Source organism: Hyla sarda, chromosome 13, assembly GCF_029499605.1.
Source record: "Hyla sarda isolate aHylSar1 chromosome 13, aHylSar1.hap1, whole genome shotgun sequence".
Taxonomy (NCBI): Eukaryota; Metazoa; Chordata; class Amphibia; order Anura; family Hylidae; genus Hyla; species Hyla sarda.
This window is the reverse complement of record NC_079201.1, coordinates 32,970,059-32,990,277: the sequence shown is the minus strand read 5'-3', so window position 1 is coordinate 32,990,277 and position 20,219 is coordinate 32,970,059. Positions and strand designations below refer to the sequence as shown.

The window sequence follows — 20,219 nt, the reverse complement described above, 5'->3', positions numbered from 1 at the left end:
CAGGGGGGGGGGGCAGTTATTTGACTGGCTTTTTCAGTATGAAATACAGAAATGTTTCTAATGAAAGCAAATGAAAAACCTATTGGTTTTGCATGACGTACAACAAATCAAAAGTTTTTGTATCTGACAGTGCCCATTTAAGTCTGTTAAATGAATATGGAGTTGAAACCCCCTTTTGCAGATATAACAACTTCTATTCTTCTGGAAAGACTTTCAACTTCCTTTGAGAATCCAGAAAAGCTTCCAAACTCTATTCTTGTTCACCCCAAAATTGTTTGATAGGGCTAAAGTCAAGGCTCTGTGCACCAAGTCAAGTTCTTTCACATTAAACTCACCCAACCATGTCTTTTTGGACTTTGCTGAGTGTACTAGGGCAGTCATGCTGGGACAGAAAAGAGCCAAACTCAAACTGTTCCCACATAGTTGGAAGCATGAAATTGTCTAAAATGGTATGCTGAAGCATTAGAATTTCCCTTCACTAGAACTAAAAGGAGCTTGTGCCAACCTCCGAGAATGACTCCAAAGCATCATTCCTCCTCAAGCAGACTTTACAGCTGGCACAATGCAGTCCAACAGGTAATGTTCTCCAGGAAATTGCCAAACCCAGTTTATGGGGATGGCAATGTCCGTGCTGCCCCAGCGCAAACTGATTCAATTGGCGCTGGGCGCACTTGGAATCTCCAGATAGAATTCTTCCATCTGAAGCTTGCCCAGTGTGAACCTAGCCTAGCTATATGACATTGGTATCAGTGAGATATTTAGAACGACCAATTCGGTTACAAATGTTTCTAAAGACGACTGCATTGGTAAGGCCGTGATATACACCTGTGGCAATGGGACTAAATGAATTCAATAATGGAGAGCAGGAGGCCAATACTTTTGTCCATGTAGTGTAACATATAAGGCTTAAAAAAAGACATATGTCCAGCCAGTTCAGTCTATGACCCCAATAGAAAACAAAAACAAACACATCATGAGGTAGAAGCCAATTTTCCTCATCTTAGTCGGAATTATTATTTTTTTTTATAAACTCCAAATCTGACATTATGAAATAAATTCCTTAATCACTGACCCTCCTCTAACAATAGGTCACTTTACAAGTCTTGGATAAAACCTGATGTAGAGGATTATGGTGTCCCTGAAGGAAATCCTGCACAGAAACTTTTAGCCAAAAACTAGCCAGCATTCTGTATTTCTGGTCTGACCTGGTCTCTTGGCGGGCTTCTTGGTTGGTGTATCCTTCCTCTTGTTTTGCACAGCAGGAGAATAAGGAACTCCAGAGGATGAGCTGTTCTTTCGGAAATGCTCTTTGAGGCCTTTAATAGATCGATCCAGTTGGCTAGAGCGAATCTGACAATATACATTCATAAAGTCTAGAAAAAGAATGAAGCTGGTAAGTAAGGAACGCAAAAAATAAAAAATAAAACACAGCCCAAATGGTTCTAGGAGTATTCCCATAAGGAGATTTATAGAATACCTATAGAACATGCCATAAAATGTCTGATAGATTCCGCCTCTTAAAACCCCACCTACCTCAGGATCCAGGGCTGCCAGGCCCCATCTGGCGCGCTTGCAACTGCTGAAGAGTGGTCAGGAGGCCAAGGACAGCTGCTTTACATATATACAACTCCCATAGAGATTAACGAATATATGTTTCCCTAACTTGAGTTACACAAACAGTGTAGCGCATGCTGCCTATGATAGTAACACAAGTTGCATACAGCAGTCACCTCGGCTGTTTTTCGCTTTCAGACCACCTCCAGTAGCCACAAGCAGATCAGAGGGGGCCAGAGGCCCTAGATCTTGAAATGGGTGCAGGTCCCAGAGGTGGGACCAACATCTACCAGACATTTATGGCATGTCCAGAAAATATACCATAAGTGTCCAGATAGAAAATAAGACTTTAATGCTGATGTCCTAATTCACCCAACAACCCAAGGGCACACTCTGCCTAACTTGAGGTGCAATACAATACCACAAATTTGGTATAAATCTAGGAGACAGCAACAGTTTGGAGCCAGGATGCCGCCGCACATCACAACGTACTATGACGTCATATAATCAGTTATTAGTGTCCCCTCATCTCCCCGTGTCAGTCATTAGTGTCTTCTCATCTCTCACTGACCCACCAACATTATTAGGTGATGAGGTGCCCTTTAAGAGGGGGCGGGTGTGTGTGAGGTATATACATACACCTCTATAAGGTTAGGTTCCCATTGCCATTGTGCCACGTCCCATTCTGGGTCTGTTCGGCTCTTTGTTTTTATGTAAGGCGGTAAGTAATAATTATTTTTTTTTTTTTTAGATGGACGACCCCTATTGGAAAGAACTGGCAAAATCTTAGGCGCCACCACAACATTTTCAGTTGTCACAGTGACCAAATGTCTGGGATTTGTCGAGCCCTGCGATACCACACAACCAAAACAGTAACCAAATAGCAATAACATTCAGCGCTGCCGGTGCCACCACCATACACTGGAAAAAATTATACAATACACTACAAGTGCCACCATAGAGTGCTCATATAATACCTCCTGTACATAGCAAGATGTCATAACAGCTTTATAAAAGTATAACTGCTATACAATATCCAAATAATATTACGTTTCGTAATATTGTGTATGCTGGTCCAAGATACATAGTGATAGGTAATGGAGCCTTATCACGTACAATGTTATTCTAAGTGCACATGTATAAGCGGACATTGTATTTTTAGACTATGACTAAAAATACACATAAGATGTCAGAGTTTACTATAAGCAGAATGGTTTTCTTACCTTGGTTCCTCCCATATTCCACCAGCCACTGAGAAATGCGTATAATGTCCTGCAGGATCCCTTCTGGAAGATGCTCCAGCACCCCTTCCTCCTGCCCCTCTATCTCTTCATCTGTACCAATTAGGTCCAAGATAAGAATAGGAGGAACAGGCTTACTGTGCCGCTGCAGAAGGTTCCGGAACTCGGCGTCTAGGGACTCTTTACCTCTTTCAAATAGTGATTTCTGCAAAAGGTAGCAAATCATTTGTTCACCCTATGCAATGTGACACCTACAACAGTGTGAAAAGTTAAAGGGGTATTCCAGTGGAAAACTTTTTTTTTTTTTTTTATCAACTGGTGCCAGAAAGTTAAACAGATTTGTAAATTACTTCTATTAAAAAATCTTAATCCTTTCAGTACTTATGAGCTTCTGAAGTTAAGGTTGTTCTTTTCTGTCTAAGTGCTCTCTGATGACACCTGTCTCGGGAACCGCCCAGTTTAGAAGCAAATCCCCATAGCAAACCTCTTCTAAACTGGGCGGTTCCCAAGACAGGTGTCATCAGAGAGCACTTAGACAGAAAAGAACAACCTTAACTTCAGAAGCTCATAAGTACTGAAAGGAATAAGATTTTTTAATAGAAGTAATTTACAAATCTGTTTAACTTTCTGGAGCCAGTTGATATATAAAAAAACGTTTTTTCCTGGATAACTCCTTTAAATAATCTTACTCCTTCCAGTACTTATTAGCTGCTGAATACTACAGGGGAAATTCTTTTCTTTTTGGAACACAGAGCTCTCTGCTGACATCATAACCACAGTGCTCTCTGCTGACACCTCTGTCCATTTTAAGAACTGTCCAGAGTAGGAGAAAATCCCCATAGCAAACATGTGCTGCTCTGGACAGTTCCTAAAATGGACAGAGATGTCAGCAGAGAGCACAGTGGTCATGATGTCAGCAGAGAGCTCTGTGTTCCAAAAAGAAAATAGTTTCCTCTATAGTTTTCAGCAGCTAATAAGTACTGGAAGGATTACGATTTTTTTTTTTTATAGAAATAATTTATAAATCTGTTTAGCTCTCTGGCACCAATTGACTAAAAAAAAAAAATAAATAAAAAAGTTTTCCACCAGAGTACCCCTTTAAGACAACTTCTTTCATGCAAGGGTATCTGCTTCAGATCCAGCTTGAGTCAGGTTGCCGCTGCGATTAAAGGGGTACTCCGCTGCTCAGAGTTTGGAACAAACTGTTCAGAACGCTGGAGTCGGGAGCTTGTGACGTCATAGCCCCGCCCCCTCATGACGTCACACTCCGCCCCCTCAATGCAAGTCTATGGGAGGGGGCGTGACAGCCGTCACGCCCCCTCCCATAGACTTGCATTGAGGGGGTAGGGTGTGACGTCATGAGGGGTGGGGCTATGACGTCACAAGCTCCCAGGCCCCGCGTTGGGAACAGTTTGTGTTGACCAGCAGTTTGTGTTGACGCTGACCAGCGAAGTACCCCTTTAATAATCTCAAACCACATGCCTATGGGGATGTGCAGTGTTACATACCACTCTGTTCAACTCAGGGCTGTCTGGATTGTTGTCTTGAAAATATTCTACTGCCTTCTGAATTTTGGCAATACAGCTTAAGTATTCCTCCAGTCGTCCTGATGGGCTAGGAAAAAATAAAATAAAAAAAAGATATGCAAAGCAATAATTCATAAAGATGACCAAAGGATCAAGCTGTATGCCGCTCCAAGATCCCCAATAATGAGTCATTGAATCTCTCTGGGCTCAGTATCTATGTGGCTTGGATAAACTTTATAAAATATATTAAAAAGAATAGGACCCAAAACTGACCCCTGTGGTCCCCACTAGTAACAGTCACCCAATCAGAATAAGTACCATTAATAACCACCCTCTGTTTCCTATCACTGAGCCAGTTACTTACACACATTCTCCCCCAGCCCAATCCTTCTCATTTTATGTACCAATCTTTTATGAGGATCCGTATCAAAAACCTTGGAGTAATCAATGTATATGGTATCCACCGATTCACCCTGGCCTATTCTTGAGCTCCCCTCCTCGTAAAAAAGCTGAACAGGTGAGTTTGACAGGACCGATCCCTCATAAATACATGCGGATACATTTATTTGTAGTAATGTAGAGAAAGAACAGACCGAACGAGTGGCGTCTCGTGTATTACCCTTGGCAAGGTGAAACAAAACTAGTTGTCGGGGCTACAGACGGGTGGGTGGCCGCTCACAATAGGACATGTTTAGGGTACCACAAGGTCAGATCACTGCTGAAGCCGGGAGGTCGCAGGAAGCAAGGGAAGCCCAATCCTGGAATTGTTGCAGAAGAAGATGAAGGAAGAAGACCTATCAACCCAGGCGCTGCAGATACTTGACCAAAAAATGTGTATGGAGGCAGTAATAAACTATCAAAGATCTCTCGGCAAGGACCACTTTATTGGATGAATAAATAAAAAGTAACAAAGTAGATTACGCGTTTTGAGGGAAACACACTCTTCTTCAGAACTATATACAATAGGTACAGTGGGGTTTAAATAGTGTGAAAAATTGTGCCAATAAACAAGTGGGCGGGGCCACAGGTGCCAAACAAAGGTAAACAGGAAGTATAAACAATTGCATATATAGCAAGATGTCAAAATGAACATTTCCGTGGTTAAAGGGGTTATCCAGGAAAAAACATTTTTTTTTATATATATCAACTGGCTCCAGAGAGTTAAATCGATCTGTAAATTACTACTATTAAAAAATCTTAATCCTTTCAATACTTATGAGCTGCTGAAGTTGAGTTGTTCTTTTCTGTATCAGTGCTCTCTGATGACACCTGTCTCGGGAACTGTCCAGAGTAGAAGCAAATCCCCATAGCAAACCTATTCTACTCTGTGCAGTTCCAAAGACAGACAGAGGTGTCAGCAGAGAGCACTGTTGCCAGACAGAAAAGAACAACTTAACTTCTGCAGCTGCTAATTATTGGAAGGATTAAGATTTTGTAATAAAAGTAATTTACAAATCTGTTTAACTTTCTGGAGCCAGTTTAAACAAACATTTTTTTTTTCCTGGAATACCCCTTTAATAGTTTCTCAGCACAGCTTCGGTCTTTCAGCACTGCGCAGAAGAAACTACTAACCACGGAAATGTTCATTTTTACATCTTGCTATATATGTACTACACTGGATGTCCTGATTAGTGCTTGTATATATGTTTAGAACAATTTTGCTGAATATCTAATGCAATTGTTTATACTTCCTGTTTACCTTTGTTCGGTACCTGTGGCCCAGCCCACTTGTTTATTGGTGCAATTTTTCACACTATTTAAACCCCACTGTGCCTATTGTATATAGATCTGAAGAAGAGGGTGTTTCCCTCGAAATGCGTAATCTACTTTGTTACTTTTATTTTATTTATTTGTTCCAATAAAGTGGTCCCTGCTGAGGGATCTTTTTATCTGATATTTTATTCCTTTCTCTGTCCACATTTTTGGGTCAAGAATCCGCAGCGCCTGGGTTGATAGGTCTTCTTCCTTCATCTCCTTCTGATATATTTATTTTCAGTGAGACCCAACAGATCCTGTCACTATAGATTCCTTCAAAATAATAATTTCACTTTTGGGCCCAGGCAGCACAATGTCTTGTCCGGCCCTGCTGTATATGTATATAATATATATGAAAGAATGATATATTGAGACCGCAGTTAGTAATATGACACTGTACAATTAATATGGAGAGTACCAGTCCTCAAGAACACTAGGGAATAAGGTATAGAAAGAAAAAAGAGAAGAGATGTGGATCCAGTAATTATAATTAAATTTGAATTTATTGATAATATATAGTATATAAAAATATAGTATAGTATATAAAATGACCAGTCACTCTGCAGGGCCCTTGTAGAGATAAATGGTATACATTAACTAGTTGTAAATGTGATAAAAGATGAATAAAAAAAAAAGATGAATAAAAAAAAGATGTAGCACCAATCAATAAATGTATTGTTAATATCCACTGTAGTGAGTTCTCTTTTAATAATCACAATTTATTCACTTTATTATTTTGACTTTGAGTTTGACTTTGAGTGGAAATTGCATTTCTGGCCCCTTTGACGTTTTTTTCAAAATTTGTTGGATACCGAGAAAAAAAAAAAAGGATGCAGTAGTGATGGAAAGAAAATGGATTTAATGAAATTCATATTTTTTATAACAAAATTTTTACTAATTTTTAAACAGGGATCCATTTATGTGGTCGGGCAGGGCCCTAAAAATGTAGCAGACAGCGTTTTTTCAATGAAAAAAATGCCATGAGAGCCGTTTTGGCATTTTTTGGGGAAAATAAAAGCAAGTAGACACTTAGCCTTATGCTATACAACACCATACACTTTACAACCCCTTTAAAGGGGCACTCTGCCCCTAGACATCTTATCCCCTATCCAAAAGGATGGGGGTTTAGATGTCTGATCGTCGTGATGTCATGCCACACCCCCTCCATTCATGTACATGGGAGGGGGGGGGGGGGGGGGGAAGACGGCTGCCACGCCCTCTTCCATAGATATGAATGGAGGGGATGTGGCGTGATGTCACAACTACGGACGCCCAAAACCAGCGTTCTAAAAATAACTTTCAGAATGCCGGGTGCTGCATGGAGATTGGTGGGACCCCCATGATCAGACATCATATCCCCTATCCGAGCATACTGGGAGTTGTAGTTTTGCAACAGCTGAAGGCACTCTGGTTGGCAAACACTGGGGTAGGGGATAAGATGTACAGGGGTGGAGTACCCCTTTAAGAGCTGTGGGAGTTGTAATGGTGGCAATAGTAGTTTCCATATTTTTTAACAACTTTCAACTACAATTACGGTAGCAAATGTATTCCAACAGCTCCCGGTCAACGTCTTACCCATCCTTGATAACCTTCTCTGTCTCCGTGGCCACATGGTAATAACTGATCACATGATCTAGGCAGGAAAGAGTACTATCCACATTTTCCTGCAGCCGCTGTAGTGTTTCTGTTTGCTTGTAGACAGGGATGATGGAATTTTCCAATTTCATAAGTCGACTCTCGAAAGAAGAAAGAATGGACACCTACGGGGGACACAGGAGAAGGAAACTGCGGTGATATCTGTGATGGCCCTCACATTCCAGGAAAAGTCACAAATGGAGATCGATACTCCATGCAGCATGAATGCGGCTTGCAGTAACCCATGCACATACAGCAGACACTCCAATCCACTTGTATAGAACTGACTTTCGGGTGCAGAAATGTATGCAATAAATTTGACATGTATGAACCTCAACCCCTTAAAGACCAAGCCCATTTTCACCTTAAGGACCAGGCCAATTTTATTTTTGCGTTTTCGTTTTTTTCCTCATCGCCTTCTAAAATCCATATCTCCTTTATATTTCCATCTACAGACCCATATAAGGGCTTGTTTTTTGCATGACCAATTGTACTTTGTAATGAAACCTCTCATTTTACCATAAAATGTACGGCGAACCCAAAAAACTTTTTTTAGGGAGGAAATTTAAATGAAAACCACAATTTTGCACATTTTGGAGGGTTTCATTTTCACACTATACACTTTACGGTAAAAATGACATGTGTTCTTTATTCTCTGGGTCAATACGATTAAAATGATACCCATGGCTAGATACTTGTATATTTTTGTACCGCTTAAACAAAATATAAAACTTTTTGTACAAAATTAGTAATCTAAAATCGCCCTATTTTGACCACCTATAACTTTTTCATTTTTCCATATATAAGGCGGTATGAGGGCTCATTTTTGCGCCGTCATCTGCACTTTTTATCGATACCACATTTGCATATATAAAACTTTTAGATAATTTTTTATTAATAAATTTTTTTTATAAAATGTGACAAAAAAAGCTGCATTTTTGGACTTTTTTTACGTTTACACCATTCAGCGTACACGATCATTAGCATTATATTTTGATAGTTGGGACATTTACGCATGCGGCTTTTTGGGGTTAAAATGGGAAAAACTGACAATTTTCATTTTTATTGGGGGAGGGGGATCTTTCCCTTTTTTTTACTTTTTATTTTAAAATTTTTCAACTTTTTTTTTTTTTTTTTTACACTTTTTATGAGGGGGACTATCTATAGCAATCATTCGATTGTTAATACTGTTCAGTGCTATGCATAGGACACAGACGATCGCGGATGTTGGCCATTACCGGCGGGTCCCCGGCTGCTGCTAGCAGCCGGAACCTGCCGTGTATGACTCGAGTGCCGTTCCGATGCTCGCAGTCATACACAGGGCGTAAATGTACGTCCTGGTGCACGAAGTACCGCCAAACCAGGACGTACATTTACATCCGTGGTCGTTAAGGGGTTAAAGGGGTCATCCAGGAAAAAAACATATATATCAACTGGCTCCAGAAAGTTAAACAGATTGGTAAATTACTTCTATTAAAAAAATCTTAATCCTTTCAGTACTTATGAGCTGCTGAAGTTGAGTTGTTATTTTCTCTCTAAGTGCTCTCTGATGACACCTGTCTCGGGAACTGTCCAGGGTAGAAGCAAATCCCCATAGCAAACCTATTCTGCTCTGTGCAGTTCCCGAGAGAAGCAGAGATGTCAGCAGAGAGCACCGTTGCCAGATAGAAGAGAACAACAAAACTTCAGCAGCTGATAATTATTGAAAGGATTAAGATTTTTTAATAGAAGGAATTTACAAATCTGTTTAACTTTCTGGAGTCAGTTGAAAAAAAGAAAAAAGTTTTTTCCTGGAATACCCCTTTAAGGCCAGTGGTCTCTAAACTGCGGACCTTCAGATGTTGCAAAAACTTCAAATCTCAGCATGCCCGAACATCCAACACCTGTCTGGCCATGCTGGGAGTTGTAGTTTTGCACTAGCTGGAGGTCCACAGTATGGTGACCTATTCTCTACATCAGTGTTTTCCAACCAGTGTGCCTCCAGCTGCTGCTCGGAGTTGTAGTTTTGCAAAAGCTGGAGGTCCACAATTTGGAGACCACTGCCTTAGGCTATGTTCCAAAGTTTTTTTTTAGCTGTTTATGTGGTTAAAAAGTCACTTTTACAGGCAAAACAATTAATTAAAAAAACTGAAACTTTTAAGAATTTTTTCCTTCGCTCCTTTTTTTCAAATGTAGTTTTCTGGGATCTTTACGTCCCAAAATATGTGCTTGAAATATGTCAAAAAGTATAATAAAGCAACTTACTAATATGTTATTAGCCAAAGTGCACTGATCTCTCCATAACATCTCTGCTCTCTTACTCAGAGCTCTGTCTCTGCTCCCCCCTGCCCTCCTGTCTGCTCAGGTTAAGACCATTGATATGAAGAGGGGGAGCTCATATTACGGATCATTAGACTTTAGGGCAGCAGAAAGTCTTTCCCAGATAAGGCAGCAGTGAGCCTGTTTGGACTGAAACTACTGTGACTAAGAAAGGCTTTCTACTGCCTTAAAGGGGTTCTCCAGTGCTTACACATCTTATCCCCTATCCTTTGGATAGGGGATAAGATGCCTGATCGCGGGAGTCCCGCAGCTGGAGACGCCCGCGATCATGCACGCGGCACCCCGTTTGTAATCAGTCCCCGGAGCGTGTTCGCTCCGGGTCTGACTACGGGCGACTACAGGGCCGGCGGTGAGTGACGTCACGCCTGCACCCCCGTGTTACCTCACACTCCGCCCCTCAATGCAAGCCGAAGGGAGGGGGCGTGATAGCTATAAGATGTAGGGGATAAGATGTGTAAGCACCAGAAAGCACCAGAAAACCCCTTTAAAATCTAATCAGCAGTGATATGAGCTCTCCTCTTCACATCACTAGTCTCGACCTAAGCGGACAGGAGCTCTGAGTGTGACGTGATGGCACAGCTACAAGAGCTGATATGGAAAGATCTGAACAGTGTAACAAAAAACATTATATCAGTAAGTTGCTTTATTATATTTTTTGACCCCATACCATAGGTTGTTTCTTTGGCTGTACAACCCTTTTTAATTTTACATCCATAACAATTATGGATGTGAAATTAATATAAGTGGGAACTAAGAATTCAATAAGAAGAAAAGAGGCCAAAAAAATAAAAATAAAAACCTAGTGTGAACATGGCCTTACAGGGCTTAATGCTGGGGAAGGAACAATCTGACGGACTCACCATGTTGTTGGTCAGCTGATCACTCTTGTCCAGACTCTCTTTGATGAATGTCAACATTTCCTCTTCCTGCAAAAACGAAGAGAAGACATGTTAAGGCTGGGTTCACATCTGTGTCAGATCTGAAGAGATCAGTCCTCCATGAAGCTTGAAGTAACCCGTACACATGTTGCAGAAACATTCCATTCAATGTTCAAACTGATTTTTAGTTGCAGACATTTTTGCATGACATGTATTAGGGCTCAATCACATGGCAGGACATTCTGTGCGCAGCAGGTGCCGACTAAATCAGTCTGCTCTAGGACCGCACGTTGGCAATGCCTTTCCTAGTAGATTCCACTGAAACAATTAACTTGTTCATTCTTTCTGCGGAGTCCCAAATTTGAAAGTGGTTGCTATGGGCAACAATGAGACTCTTTACTGCTTGAAAATTGTGCATGCGTTTACTTTGCATTAACTGTTCGTCACTTTCTTTAATGAGAGAAATTCTTGAATCACATGATAAAACATTGCATAATTTGTAATGATAAAAACCCCCATTAGAAAAAAAGGAAAAAAAGCTGATCACTGGGGGGTTACAGAAGGTAGACCTGTCCTGATCATGTGATCACTGGGGGTAACAGAAGGTTGACCTGTCCTGATCATGTGATGACTGTGGGTTACAGAAGGTAGACCTGTACTGATCAGCTGATCACTGGGGGTTACAGAAGGTAGACCTGTCCTGATCAGCTGATCACTGGAGGTTAAAGAAGTTAGACCTGTCCTGATCAGCTGATCACTGGGGGATACAGAAGGTAGACCTGTCCTGATCAGCTGATCACTGGGGGTTACAGAAGGTAGACCTGTCCTGATCAGCTGATCACTGGGGGTTACAGAAGTTAGACCTGTCCTGATCAGCTGATCACTGGGGGTTACAGAAGGTAGACCTGTACTGATCATGTGATCACTGGGGGGGTTACAGAAAGTAAACCTGTCCTGATCAGCTGATCACTGGGGGTTACAGAAGGTAGACCTGTCCTGATCAGCTGATCACTGGGGGTTACAGAAGGTAGACCTGTCCTGATCAGCTGATCACTGGGGGTTACAGAAGGTAGACCTGTCCTGATCAGCTGATCACTGGGGGTTACAGAAGGTAGACCTGTACTGATCATGTGATCACTGGGGGGGTTACAGAAAGTAAACCTGTCCTGATCAGCTGCTCACTGGGGGTTACAGAAGGTAGACCTGTCCTGATCAGCTGATCACTGGGGGTTACAGAAGGTAGACCTGTACTGATCATGTGATCACTGGGGGGGTTACAGAAAGTAAACCTGTCCTGATCAGCTGCTCACTGGGGGTTACAGAAAGTAAACCTGTCCTGATCAGCTGCTCACTGGGGGTTACAGAAGGTAGACCTGTACTGATCAGCTGATCACTGGGGGTCACAGAAGGTAGACCTTTACAGATCAGCTGAAAGGTAAACCTGTACTGATCAACTGATCACTGGGGGTTACAGAAGGTAGACCTGTACTGATCAGCTAATCACTGGGGGTTACAGAAGGTAGACCTGTACTGATCAGCTAATCACTGGGGGTTACAGAAGGTAGACCTGTACTGATCAGCTGATCACTGGGGGTTACAGAAGGTAGACCTGTACTGATCAGCTGATCACTGGGGGTTACAGAAGGTAGACCTGTACTGATCAGCTAATCACTGGGGGCCACAGAAGGTAGACCTGTCCTGATCAGCTGATCACTGGGGGTTACAGAATATAGACCTTTACTGATCAGCTGATCACTGGGGGTTACAGCATATAGACCTGTACTGATCAGCTGATCACTGGGGGTTACAGCATATAGACCTGTACTGATCAGCTGATCACTGGGGGGGTTACAGAATATAGACCTGTACTGATCAGCTGATCACTGTGGATTCCTGAATCAATGCAACTGAGGCCCTGGGTTTGGTAATAACTGTACGATGATCCGTGCTCTGTCATACGGGTGTGTATGGTGACAGATTATACAGTACAGTATTGTATACAGGACCTGACCATCATCCATACATCACACATAACACTACACATAACCTGCTTCAGCTTCTCCTCTATATCCCTCTTCCTGGAAGACGCATCCTCGTAGGAAATCATCATCTCGTCTGATTAATATCCTAAAATGAGACACAAGACCAAGCCCGGGAGCATCCTCCACCCTTCCTGACACATACAGGAATCGTACACAGGACCTTCATGACATCACGATCACATGGCCGTGACGTCGGCGTGTCACGTGAGTGCTCCCGGAAGCTGAGTGTTGTGATAGTGTATTTACACTGGATACATGTAATACGTGCACTGAATCTGAGGGGGTCGCTGTGGAACACGTGCCGGATGTTAGGGGGCTGTGATGTGCCTATTTTACTTCACCGTCCTGACCTTTCTATGTAAACGGTCTATTAGATGCTGGGAAGCGCCGGTATAGTGCTGTATTGTGGATCGTACTCCAGGTGGCGCTCCAGAGCACGCTGAAAGTACAGTAGAAGGCGCTGCTGAGCAGGCATGTGTTGGAGCAGAACTGCACAGTGCATGGTAGTAAAGTGTGTCTACTAGGTGGCGCTACAGTACACGTGTACGGAGAATTAGGACGAGGGGCGGAACTAGTGATTTCAGTCATATTTCTTTATTTAAAAAAAAAGAGCTCGAATACCTATAGAATGTTTTGGTCTTTGGTTTTTACAACTTTCACTTTTTTAAATTCCATAATAGTCCAGTTTTCTATAGTATTTTGTTATATCTTCATATGGCATATGCCAGGGGTACACAACTACTTTTACCAGGGTCTGTTGTAAGGTGAGTAAGAGGCGTGTGGAGAAGGGAGGCAGTCAGTAAGAGGAGTGTGGAGAAGGGAGGCCGTCAGTAAGAGGAGTGTGGAGAAGGGAGGCAGTCAGTAAGAGGACAGAGGAGAAGGGAGGCAGTCAGTAAGAGGAGTGTGGAGAAGGGTGGCAGTCAGTAAGAGGAGTGTGGAGAAGGGAGGCAGTCAGTAAGAAGAGTGTAAAGAAGGGAGGCAGTCAGTAAGAAGAGTGTGGAGAAGGGAGGCAGTCAGTAAGAGGACAGAGGAGAAGGGAGGCAGTCAGTAAGAGGAGTGTGGAGAAGGGAGGCAGTCAGTAAGAGGACAGAGGAGAAGGGAGGCAGTCAGTAAGAGGAGTGTGGAGAAGGGTGGCAGTCAGTAAGAGGAGTGTGGAGAAGGGAGGCAGTCAGTAAGAAGAGTGTAAAGAAGGGAGGCAGTCAGTAAGAAGAGTGTGGAGAAGGGAGGCAGTCAGTAAGAGGAGTGTGGAGAAGGGAGGTGGCCAGTAAGAAGAGTGTGGAGAAGGGAGGCAGTCAGTAAGAGGAAAGAGGAGAAGGGAGGCAGTCAGTAAGAGGAGTGTGGAGAAGGGAGACAGTCAGTAAGAGGAGTGTGGAAAAGGGAGGCAGTCAGTAAGAGGAGTGTGGAGAAGGGAGGCAGTCAGTAAGAGGACAGAGGAGAAGGGAGGCAGTTAGTAAGAGGAGTGTGGAGAAGGAAGGCAGTCAGTAAGAGGAGTGTGGAGAAGGGAGACAGTCAGTAAGAGGACAGAGGAGAAGGGAGGCAGTCAATAAGAGGAGTGTGGAGAAAGGAGGCAGTCGGTAAGAAGAGTGTGAAGAAGGGAGGCAGTCAGTAAGAAGAGTGTGGAGAAGGGAGGCAGTCAGTAAGAGGAGTGTGGAGAAGGGAGGTAGTCAGTAAGATGACAGTGGAGAAGGGAGGAAGTCGGTAAGAGGAGCGTGGAGAAAGGAGGCAGTCAGAGGAATGTGGAGAAGGGAGGCAGTCAGTAAGAAGAGTGTAGAGAAGGAAGGCAGTCAGTAAGGGGACAGTGGAGGAGAGAGGCAGTCAGTAAGAGGACAGAGAAGAAGGGAGGCAGTCAGTAAGAGAACAGTAGAGGAGGGAGGCAGTCAGTAAGAGGACAGAGAAGAAAGGAGGCAGTCAGTAAGAGGAGTGTGGAGAAGGTAGGAAGTCAGTAAGAGGAGTGTGGAGAAGGGAGAAAGTCAGTAAGAAGACAGTGGAGGAGGGAGGCAGTCAGTAAGAGGACAGAGAAAAAGGGAGGCAGTCAGTAAGAGGACTGTGGAGGAGGGAGGCAGTCAGTAAGAGGACAGAGAAGAAGGGAGGCAGTCAGTAAGAGAACAGTAAAGGAGGGAGGCAGTCAGTAAGAGGACAGAGAAGAAGGGAGGCAGCCAGTAAGAGGAGTGTGGAGAAGGGAGGAAGTCAGTAAGAGGAGTGTGGATAAGGGAGAAAGTCAGTAAGAAGACAGTGGAGGAGGGAGGCAGTCAGTAAGAGGAGTGTGGAGAAGGGAGGAAGTAAGTAAGAGGAGTGTGGAGAAAGGAGGCAGTCAGTAAGAGGACAGAGGAGAAGGGAGGCAGTCAGTAAGAGGACAGTGGAGGAGGGAACTGAAATAAAAAGGATGGAGAAGCACTCCACTGTGAAGGACAATAGACAAAAGAAGGTGAGCCCCTGATAATAGAGAGACTCACCAGATGATGTTGTGCTATAGAGGCACAACGCTCTAGCAGGCATGTAATCCTTTCGGATGGTTGGGATGGAGACTCCACCTGGATATCCAACTAGGACTGCAGCTTATCCCGCCCTTGGCTAGGCATAGGGAACATGAAGTGAAAAATGTGCACTTTTTGTGGTGCACAGGTAATAGGGATATTACAGCGCTGTCCACAACCAAGGTATAAGATGAAAGTATTTATTACATGTAACGCGTTTCAAGGACGCTCCGTCCTCTTCCTCAGACATCAAATCAGATGTCTGAGGAAGAGGACGGAGCGTCCTTGAAACGCGTTACATGTAATAAATACTTTCATCTTATACCTTGGTTGTGGACAGCGCTGTAATATCCCTATTACCAGTGGAGGAGGGAGGCAGTTAGTAAGAGGAGTGTGGAGAAGGGAGGCAGTCAGTAAGAGAAGTGTGGAGAAGGGAGGCAGTCAGTAATAGGAGTGTGGAGAAGGGAGGCAGTCAGTAAGAGGACAGAGGAGAAGGGAGGCAGTCAGTAAGAGGACAGAGGAGAAGGGAGGCAGTCATTAAGAGGACAGTGGAGGAGGGAGGCAGTCAGTAAGAGGACAGTGGAGAAGGGAGGCAGTCAGTAAGAGGACAGTGGAGGAGGGAGGCCATCAGTAAGAGGACAGTGGAGGAGGGAGGCAGTAAGAGGACAGTGGAGTAGAGAGGCAGTCAGTAAGAGGACAGTGGAGGAGGGAGGCAGTCAGTAAGAGGAGTGTGGAGAAGGGAGGCAGTCAGTAAGAGGACAGTGGAGGAGGGAGGCAGTCAGTAAGAGGACAGTGGAGGAAGGAGGCAGTCAGTAAGAGGAGTGTGGAGAAGGCAGCAGTCAGTAAGAGGAGTGTGGAGAAGGGAGGCAGTCAGTAAGAGCACAGTTGAGGAAGGAGGCAGTCAGTTAGAGGAGTGTGGAGAAGGCAGGCAGTCAGTAAGAGGAGTGTGGAGAAGGGAGGCAGTCAGTAAGAGAACAGTGGAGGAGGGAGGCAGTCAGTAAGAGGACAGTGAAGGAGGGAGGCAGTCAGTAAGAGGACAGTGGAGGAGGGAGGCAGTCAGTAAGAGGACAGTGGAGGAGGGAGGCAGTCAGTAAGAGGACAGTGGAAAAGTGATGCAGTCAGTAAGAGGACAGTGTTGTAGGGAGGCAGGCAGTAAGAGGACAGCGGAGTAGGGAGGCAGTCAGTAAGAGGACAGTGTTTGAGGGAGGCAGTAAGAGGACAGCGGAGTAGGGAGGTAGTCTGTAAGAGGAGTGTGTAGAAGGGAGGCAGTCAGCTGGAGAATCAGATTTTCCATCCCCCACCACCAGGACACTAAGGCAACAGCCTTATTGTAGCACCGACTCTGCTTCCACGGTTCGGTTCCGGACTGAGATCTGCCAGTTTAGGACCCCTAGCATAAGCAAAAAAAAAAAAGTAAACTAGTGTAATAAAAAATATAGGAATCAATATAAATTAATAAGCAAATACATGTAGAATAAAAGAAATAAATTAATGAATGGATTTATACTAATATAGTAAAAATAAATATTGGGTCTATAATGTTGGTCAACACTAGATGGTGCAGCAGACCTTCAGAATATCTTCTATTGATTGCAATGATTATTATTTAGACATGCTTGAGTGAGGAGCCCAGTGACCTGTCAAGATGTCTTAGTTTCTCTATAAATGCTGAAACGGATATTCTTAAGACTGACAGCTGTAGTGACACAAAAGAATATGTGAAGACAAACTAAAATGGTGTGACACAATTATACAGACCATGGAGTTACAGTATTTGCTTTTATTGTGTCATTGTGTATTGTGTGCATGTTAAGGAGATGATACAACATTTCAAAATGAACAGTTTTCTGCTGGCAGAAGATTTTGAAAATTGCTATTTTTATCTATTTAGAACACACAAAAAAAACTGGTTGGATCATTCATCATTCTATAGGATTCTTCATTTATATATTAAAAATAGAGATGTTTACACATGAACATGGACATTTAAGAGACTTTAAAGGGGTAGTCTGCCCCTAGACATGTTATCCCCTATCCAAAGAATAGGGGATAAGATGTCTGATCACAGGGGTCCCACCAGCTGCGGCACCCCAGACATCCAGTGATGTCACGAGCCTCTGGCGCTGCATCCTGACGCTCTAAACAAATGTTGTGTGCAGCAGGGAGATTGCGGGGGTCCCTTTGGATAGGGGATAAGATGTCTAGGGGCAGAGTACCCCTTTAACTACAAGTGCTATGGGTAAACCATTCCACTAAAGTGATGTGGCTGTATTTCCTAAAAAGAAAACTGTAGTTATTCCAACATAAGGACACTGTAACCTTAGACCAAACATTAAAGGCTATCTGCCGCCCTTTAACACTTATCTCCTTTCCACAGGACAGGGGTTAAGTGTTTGATCGCGGAGTTTCCGACAGCTGGGGCCCCCTGCTATCTCCCGAACGGAGCCCCGGCTCTCCCGTGAAGGAGGCGTGCCGGACGCAGTATGACGACACACCTCCACCATGTAACTCTATGGGAGAGGTGGGGAGGCAGCGTTCATGCCTCCTCGCCTCTCCCATAGAACTGTATGGGGATAGGGCATGGAGGGGTGTAACCGTCGACCTCTCAGGTCGATGCTATGCGCATTAGCGCTCACACTGAGCGCTAATACTGGGGCCCCGTTTGGGAGATCACGGGGGTCCCAGCAGTCGGACCCCCCGCAATCAAACACTTATCCCCTATCCTCTAAATAAAAAATAAAAAATGATAATTCCAGCTATAATAACTTCTTCCATGTTTTTATAGATTGTCCATAACTTTACAGTAGGTAACATGGGCACTGCTGGGTAGAAGCTGCCATGGAGTAAAACGTGTTGGCTGGATTAGAAATCATTTTGAATAGGTCATAGGGTTAGCATGGGTTGGGCTCATTCTGGACCTTCATCAGGTAGCCATTGCTGTAAGCCTGCATCCACCTGTAGAGGGAGCTCCTTCCCTCCAACTAGCAAATTCATAGACTGTAAACCCCACCTAGTGGTGGCTGCAGGCGTTCATTTATCTCTGGAGGCTTCTGATCTGAGGACCATATTCTCAGACTGTACCGGTACCAAGGTTTGCAATAAGTTTGCAATAAAGGGCTATTTCTGTTTATGACATATCAACAGTATATACCATACATATGTCGTAGGTGGGCATTCTACTCCCGGGAGTGCCAACAATGTTTGTTCACACATGTCTGCAGCTATTTCCATTATTGCTCATCAGAGTTAAGTAGCTTTCCACAGCTTCAATGAACTATGATGAAGAGTTTCCTATCTTTGTCTTCCTCTCCAGAGTGCTGGCTCTCTGAATATGCCATGATCGTCTTAGATGGACGTCCTATATTAAAGGAGAACCCTGGGTAAAGCTGATGCACTGTTATGCCTATTGCTGGGCCTGAGAAGATGAGGCAGGGCAAATGGGTACAAATTCAAATAGAATTCCCAAAGCTATTCCACTTTGCCAATATAGTAGATTTGACAAAGCGGACAATTTTGCCCTTCTCTACGCTTCAAGGCTTGTTCCATCTTCCACCTTTGGCCTTTCCATTTTATCACACAGTGTTACAGTTCGCCCTGACACTTGGTGCTCAACCTGCTTTCTCGGAGCCGACCTTAATTGAACTTTTTTGTAAACAATCCTTTTAACAATCCTCATAATCAGTCCAGTAGATTCTGGATTCTCCTGGCACCCATATGTAACAAAGCAGGAAGGGTACCTGGGTAAATCCCTTTTCTTGTCTACCTGTCAATTTTTTGGTCCCAGGCGGCCCGGTCCTAAGGAAAACCAATACAAGATACTCTATTATGGTATCATACCCCTTTTGCACCACCTATTTCTGCAGTGTCTTCTTCCTGTTGGAGGTGCCTGTATGTCTGGGATCACTCCCCCACATTTTTGGGGATTACAAAAATCCCCTCCCCCAATAAAAATGAAAATTGTCAGTTTTTCCTATTTTACCCCCAAAAAACGTAAATTTTTTTTTAATATACATATTTGGTATCGCTGCGTGCGTAAATTTCCGTACTATCAAATATAATGTTAATTATCCCATATGGTGAATGGCGTAAACTTAAAAAATAAAAAAGTCCAAAAATGCAGCTTTTTTGTCACATTTTATATAAAAAAAATAAAAAAAAATAGTGTTGCTCGCGAATTTTCACAATGCAAATTTTATTAGCGAATATCGCATATTCGCGAATTCACGAATATTCGCGAATATAGCACTATATATTCGTAATTACGAATATTCTTCTTTTTTTTTTTTTTTTATCACAGTACACATCACAGTGATCATCTTTCTCTGCTTCCAGCAATAATACACTGCACTAGTGTCTTTGGCCTCTTGTCATTATTCTAAAAGACAATGTATGGTTACAGTATTGTCAGGGGTTTTATTTTGGGTTTTTGGTTTAAAAATGTTTTTTCTTTTTTTAATATGTTTTTTTTTAGGGTGTTCTGTTAAAATTTTTTTTTTACTTTTTTTTCTTTACTTTTTATTTTTTGGTCTTTTTTAACAAATACGATGAGAGGCCTTTCCCCAGTGATCTTTTGATCACCCATATAATACATTGCAATAGTGTTATAGTGCAGTGTATTATCGCTGTCAGCATTATGTTGACAGCCGATTTTTAATTATAGCTTATGTGAGGGGAGAAATGGGTTATTTTTTTAATTCTTTTTTATATAAACATTTATTTTTTTGTAGGGGTTGGGGTGAATTATTTTATAAATTGTTTATTTTTAACTTCATTTACATAGGATCCGGGCAGAATA

At 43.0% G+C, this 20,219-nt stretch overlaps 1 protein-coding gene across 6 annotated transcripts in view; it reads right to left on the bottom strand.

Annotated features, from left to right (window-relative positions):
• Positions 1-13,145, bottom strand: part of EXOC7 (exocyst complex component 7) — a 59,058-nt gene extending 45,913 nt beyond the window's left edge. For 3 of the 6 annotated variants that reach the window (XM_056549563.1, XM_056549565.1, XM_056549569.1), the window contains exons 1-6: positions 12,956-13,144; positions 10,891-10,956; positions 7,652-7,836; positions 4,304-4,409; positions 2,778-3,000; positions 1,206-1,373 (exon numbers count right to left, since the gene is read on the bottom strand). In XM_056549563.1, the coding sequence (XP_056405538.1) occupies positions 1,206-1,373; positions 2,778-3,000; positions 4,304-4,409; positions 7,652-7,836; positions 10,891-10,956; positions 12,956-13,018 (811 nt within the window). In that variant the 5' untranslated portion in view covers positions 13,019-13,144. Of the gene's footprint in view, positions 1-1,205; positions 1,374-2,777; positions 3,001-4,303; positions 4,410-7,651; positions 7,837-10,890; positions 10,957-12,955 lie in introns of all 6 variants that reach the window. The other 3 variants (XM_056549564.1, XM_056549567.1, XM_056549568.1) reach the window with 2 other exon arrangements.
• Between the last annotated feature and the right edge of the window lie 7,074 nt (positions 13,146-20,219).